The sequence below is a fragment of the Diaphorina citri genome, unplaced genomic scaffold, assembly GCF_000475195.1.
Source record: "Diaphorina citri unplaced genomic scaffold, Diaci psyllid genome assembly version 1.1 scaffold6155, whole genome shotgun sequence".
Lineage (NCBI taxonomy): Eukaryota > Metazoa > Arthropoda > Insecta > Hemiptera > Psyllidae > Diaphorina > Diaphorina citri.
The window spans coordinates 1-6,596 of record NW_007383531.1 but is presented as its reverse complement, the minus strand read 5'-3'; the positions used below and the strand labels follow the sequence as shown (position 1 = coordinate 6,596).

The 6,596-nt window shown below is 37.6% G+C and overlaps 1 protein-coding gene and 1 pseudogene across 1 annotated transcript; both read left to right on the top strand.

The window, feature by feature from the left end:
- The first annotated feature begins 855 nt into the window (after window positions 1-855).
- On the top strand, window positions 856-5,752 carry LOC103521863 (annotated as a pseudogene).
- LOC103521864 (transmembrane protein 179-like) lies at window positions 992-2,498 on the top strand. The gene is given in 5 exon segments (XM_026832341.1): window positions 992-1,063; window positions 1,065-1,132; window positions 1,642-1,681; window positions 1,804-1,930; window positions 2,322-2,498. Coding segments are annotated over 5 exon segments (420 nt in total). The 5' UTR covers window positions 992-1,021; the 3' UTR covers window positions 2,465-2,498.
- Window positions 5,753-6,596: the final 844 nt, after the last annotated feature.

Genomic DNA, 6,596 nt, shown 5'->3' with positions numbered 1-6,596 from the left:
AAAGCGAGAGATATATTAAGGAACAAGGAACAACCGGCTTAGCATTCATAAACATTAATTTAATGTTAAAAAAAAAAGAAATAATAATAAAAAAAAGTCAGTATCTGCGAATTCAGTGTCCAGTGAACGCGTGTAAATAATATCTATGTGGGTAAAAGCCTGTAAAAGGGTAATATTACTCCTTTAGCATTCTGGGCAGAACAAAAGACCGGAGTAGGCAACCCACAAGACCTAAACTAAGGCTTTTCGATGAGACCTAGACCCTCATATCCATTCAAACTTTACTACACGTAAGCATCTCTTTTTCTTGAGTGGTCTGCTTTGACAGTATCGCCTTTCTTTTAAGGGTGTCTTTTTTTAGGAGCCTGTCAAAAATAGGTGCTTTAACATAGTCACTACCAATATGACCAGCTTTAAGCGAAGAACTGTTAAATATCAATTTCGGATCCAATGAACAGGAGGCCTAATAAATAATTCGGCTTTTCAAGGACAGGAGGCCTTAAGCCGCGTTTACAAGAACACAAAGGAAACCGCGGGCCAAACAAAAGTGTTGACCGCGGTTACCGCTAATTGTTGATTACTTAAAACCGGCTTATTCAGTGTTTTGTGTTTTTCCGCTTTTGTTTGATTTTGTTGATTTGATTTGATAAAAGGAAAATTTCATTTTCAAATTTCAATCTTTTTTAAATTAATTTTTCTGGAAAACTTTGAACTTTTACCTCTCATCAGTAGGTACCCAAGTGTTCAGATTACGTTGTTAATTTTACATTTATTTATCTCCAGATACTCATCAGAATCTGAATATCTGAACAATCTGAAACTCACATCCATTGGTAACTCCCCTCATGAGATTGATAAGAGAGGAAAAGTGTTTTTCCTCACACCTACTGAGTTCCAGGTTTAGTTTCAACTTCTTCTAAAACACTCCATGTAGTGTTTTAACAGCCTGGATTCCAAGGCACAGTTCTTTTATTGAAGCAACACAGTTTTATTCAACTTGATAACGTGATAACGCTACACAATGGCGATAACAAACATTCTACTGTTGAGTCAGATTGCAGGCTAATGTAATTGCCTGGATGTATTCTCTGTGCATTATTATCCCTATGACATTACATCAAGATGAGTTCAAGTAAGTATAGCAAACCTGCCTGGGCCTTGTTTCACAGACAATTCCATTCCTCCTTTTTCATTTCATGTACAGGAAAAAAGGAACTGTTCTTGTTCAGAAAGTCAGATCGGTAATTATGCAGAAGTCACGTCCGTGGAAAAGAAAAGCTCCTTTTTGTATTTAACCTAACTCTATAATAACACTAATCACTGCTCCAATTGTGAAAACTCCTTCTTGAATTTAACCTAACCCTATAATAACACTGGTCACTGCTTGTTTGTGCCAGTTCCTTTGGTAGCAATATTCCACGGACGTGACTTCTGCACAAGTACCGTCAGATCAATGGTAAATTGCTACACAAAGGAGCTGTCACTAGTGACAGCTCCTTTTGTGACTAGTAGTGACCAGTGTTATTACAGGCATAGGGTTAGGTTAAGGTTTAAGGGGACATTCTATCCACTACAAAGAGGGTTAACGATGAAGTGATTATTGATATCAGCCTTAATTTTTCATGTTTTTGTCTATTGCAGGGGTCATTGTCTTCTATTTTCCACCGGAGCTTGGCAAGAGGCAGATGGACAGTTCCTCGTAACATGGGCATCTCAAGCCTATTGTAACTACACCATCTTTGTCGGTGTTGTTCTATTTGTGATATCTGTCATTCAATATTTTCCACCGGAGCTTGGCAAGAGGCAGATGGACAGTTCCTCGTAACATGGGCATCTCAAGCCTATTGTAACTACACCATCTTTGTTGGTGTTGTTCTATTTGTGATATCTGTCATTCAGATCTACAGAATGTACATGTATATCCACAAAGGTAATCATTTTTCTTATCTCTATTGAGCTCAGTTGAGGTAAAAGCTGTGTAGTTGGGAGTAAACCTGTATACCAGCTAATATTTGATATAAACATAGCAGACACAGAAAGTAAGTAATTAATGTTGACATATATGGGATGTGTCAGTCCCCGCTGTGATGCAACAGTATAAATAGGGTAAAATAATAAAGCAAAGATCTGAAAGTACAAGCTAAATAAGTAGGCAATACTTAGTTATTTTTTTGCTTGTTTCATATGAAAATTGTCACAGAGAAGTAAAAAATAACACAAAATCTCTTTAAAGAGTTGAGGTATTTTGTTAAAAAATAATAATAATAACAATGGTCTCTTTATTTTTGTATGCATTACAAAACACTCAATTATCTTCCCAGGTACAGACAGTTCATTTCTCTCGGCATTTGTTGATGTCATTGGCTGCATCTTCCTGTGCACACTCACTATTATTGCGGCTCTCATGATTACTCTTGGCTTTATGACTTGGTGCCAGAATATGACTGAGAGATTCCCATCGTAAGTGTTTTTACTGGTTTTTAGAGATACATATCTATGATCTAGATTTTAGCATGTAGTTGAATATGAATATTTTTATTATTATTATTGTTGTTTGCAAATTAAGGTAAGTATTCTATGGAGCCATTTAGTAAAAAAAAAAAAAATCTAGGCAAAATTAATACCAAAGGGGTTTACATATTTTTCATCAGATCTATGTTGATCTTATTCTTTATATCAACTAAGGTCTGAAATATAAAAGACATGTAATCATTTTGCTTTTGTAGGAATAGGATCACGTCCGTGGAAAAGAAAAGCTCCTTTTTGTATTTAACCTAACCCTATAATAACACTAATCACTGCTCCAATTGTGAAAACTCCTTGCGTTTAACCTAACCCTATAATAACACTGGTCACTGCTTGTTTGTGCCAGTTCCTTTGGTAGCAATATTCCACGGATGTGACTTCTTCACAAGTAGGTACCGTCAGATCAATGGTAAATTGCTACACAAAGGAGCTGTCACTAATGAGTAGTGACCAGTGTTATTACAGGCATAGGGTTAGGTTAAGGTTTAAGGGGACATTCTATCCACTACAAAGAGGGTTAACGTTGAAGTGATTATTGATATCAGCGTTAATTTTTCATGTTTTTGTCTATTTGTTTTCTTTTTTTTTTTTTTTTTTTTTTTTTTTTTTTAGAGAGAGTTTTTGCAACCAAAATTAGCGTCCCTTCAACTGAACTCTTTTACGTTATCTGTCGAAAAATCAGTTCTGTGCATGTACAGAAACCAGTTTTCATCAATTAATGTTAAAAAGTTCCGTCAACGGGACGCTAATTTTGTTAGCAAAATCTAGCTACTATTATAATAAATATTTTTTTTTTTTTGCCCGGGGCAAACGGAACTGGATTAAAGCTAAACCCCCCCTGTGAACTCCCCTGTCCTCAAGTTTGAACATAATATTATGTAGAAGATATACCTATATATCAATCTTTTATTAGACGAACTGCTCATTTATTGAGTTGCCAATTGACACAGTATATCAGACACAAATGTTATAAATTTCAAAGAATTACCTAATTTGACGATGGGATTAGTACACTACTGATAACGGTACACAATGGCGATAACAAACATTCTACTGTTGAGTCAGATTGCAGGCTATGTAATTGCCTGGATGTTATCTCTGTGCATTATTATCCCTATGACATTACATCAAGATGAGTTCAAGTAAGTATAGCAACCTGCCTGGGCCTTGTTTCACAGACAATTCCATTCCTTCCTTTTTCTTTTTTTTTATCCCTATGACATTACATCAAGATGAGTTCAAGTAAGTATAGCAACCTGCCTGGGCCTTGTTTCACAGACAATTCCATTCCTTCCTTATTCTGCAGGCTATGTAATTGCCTGGATGTTATCTCTGTGCATTATTATCCCTATGACATTACATCAAGATGAGTTCAAGTAAGTATAGCAATCTACCTGGGCCTTGTTTCACAGACAATTCCATTCCTTCTCTTTTCTTTTTACTTCATGTACAGAAAAAAGGAACTGTTCTTGTTCAGAAATCAGATCGGTAATTATGCAGAAGTCATATCCGTGGAAAAGAAAAGCTCCTTTTTGTACTTAACCTAACCCTATAATAACACCAATTACTGCTCTAATTGTGAAAACTCTTGCGTTTAACCTAACCCCATATTAACACTGGTCACTGCTTGTTTGTGCCAGTTCCTTTGGTAGCAATATTCCACGGACGTGACTTCTGCCCAAGTACCGTCAGATCAATGGTAAATTGCTACACAAAGGAGCTGTCACTAATGAGTAGTGACCAGTGTTATTACAGGCATAGGGTTAGGTTAAGGTTTAAAGGGACATTCTATCCACTACAAAGAGGGTCAACGTTGAAATGATTATTGATATCAGCCTTAATTTTTCATGTTTTTGTCTATTACAGGGGTCATTGTCTTCTATTTTCCACCGGAGCTTGGCAAGAGGCAGATGGACAGTTCCTTGTAACATGGGCATCTCAAGCCTATTGTAACTACACCATCTTTGTCGGTGTTGTTCTATTTGTGATATCTGTCATTCAGATCTACAGAATGTACATGTATATCCACAAAGGTAATAATTTTTCTCAGTTCATCACTTCAATACATTTGTTTCACGTGTTTCCTGATATAGAAGAAGGAGGACTTGCAACATACAGAGCAGCTATTGTTCAGAATCAACACCTTGCACATCTTGCCAAGAGGATTGGATTAGAAGACTTTATGCTCTATGCTCACGGCTCGGACTTGTGTCATGAAGTTGAACTCAAGCATGCCATGGCTAATTGTTTTGAAGCTCTGATGGGCGCGTTATTCTTGGATGGTGGTATTGACGTGGCAGATCAAGTATTTTCATCTGTGTTATACAAGGATAATGAGGTCAGGTTTAAGCAATGGATGTATTATCCTCAGCATCCACTGCAGGAACAAGAGCCTGATGGTGACAGACAGTGGGTGGAACAATCTCCTTTATTGAAACAGTTGCAATACTTGGAATATAGCTCTGGTGTGATATTCAATCACATTCGTCTCTTAGCTCGTGTGTTCACCACGAGAAGTATGGGCTACACCAACTTGACTCTGGGTTCTAACCAGAGACTCGAGTTCTTGGGAGACACAGTGTTACAGCTAATAACCTCAGACTACTTGTACAATCATTTCCCAGAGCATCATGAAGGTCACTTATCTTTGCTACGTTCCTCTCTCGTTAATAACAGGACTCAATCTGTTGTCTGCAATGATATCGGCATGCCTTTCTTTGCCAACATCATCAACCCTAAAGTTGACTTGAAAATGAAAGATCGTGCTGATCTTCTGGAAGCTTTCCTTGGTGCCATGTACATTGACAAGGGTATGGAGGCATGTGAACAATTCTGTAAGGTGTGCTTCTTCCCTCGACTTCAGTATTTCATTCTTAACCAAGAGTGGAATGATCCCAAGTCTAAATTACAACAATGTTGTTTGACCCTGAGAACTTTGGATGGTGGTGAACCCGACATTCCTATCTACAAGGTTATTGAACATGTGGGACCTACAAACAGCCGCTCCTACACTGTGGCTGTCTACTTCAAGAATGAAAGACTTGCCAAAGCGACAGGCAATAGTATTCAACAAGCTGAGATGAATGCTGCCAAGGTGGCGCTACAGAAGTGTCCATCTATTTGTCCTCAACTTGATCATCAGAAGCGAGTGATTGCCAAGAGTATTGAGTTGCAGAAGCATGAGGGCATTGTTACAGAAAGTTAAATACCATACTTACCCAAGATAATAAATCTACTGCTTACCTGAAAATGAAACTTTTTTTTCTTCTTCTTATTTTTTTTTTCAGTTTGGAGCATGGGCTTCATTTTCCTGCTGGGTGGGACTTGGCGTGTGCGCACTACTCAAACTCTGCCGCTATCATCAAATACAGAACATGCGTGTTTCCATGTACAGGGAACGTCAGAATCTCATTTCCGAAACCCTCAAATCACAGGACAACGTCAATCCCCAGTTTGTAGGGGGAACCTCAGAGGGTACGAGTGCCCAAAACCCAAGGATCAATTAAGACTTACTTCTACGGAAAGTAATTGAGACAAAGAATCAATCTCTAGTGCCTATCAGATAGAAGGCGAAGACATTTGCCAAGGATGGTATTCTAGAGAAAAAAATCCCAAGTTGGTTGAAATTTATGAGAACCAATAGATCAAAAATGGGGATTTCAAAAGACTATTTTTGGATGTATGAAGGTGGCAATATCAGAGCAAATGCCAAGAGAGTGAAATTTCCTGGAGAAAAATTGAAATGACCAAGAGACAAATAGGGCTGTAAGTTGGAAGGAGAGAGTATACCTACCTACCCAAGTAGGAGAGTAGGACAAAGAAGAAGATGGAATGTTAATATAAGAGCTACAGAAAATCCAGCTTTTGAAAATTTGGTCCAGTTCCAATAATTTCTTATGCCATGGCTGGTATGGAACCTGCGCCCAACAGTTCACCGATTTTGTTGAACTCTTTGCCATTGAGGTACGCATTTTCAAACAGAGGTACTTTTCTTTAATTTTCACATCGCCATATTGAACCACAGTATTTATTAGATTTATATTCAATTATTCTTCCTCTTTATATTTTAT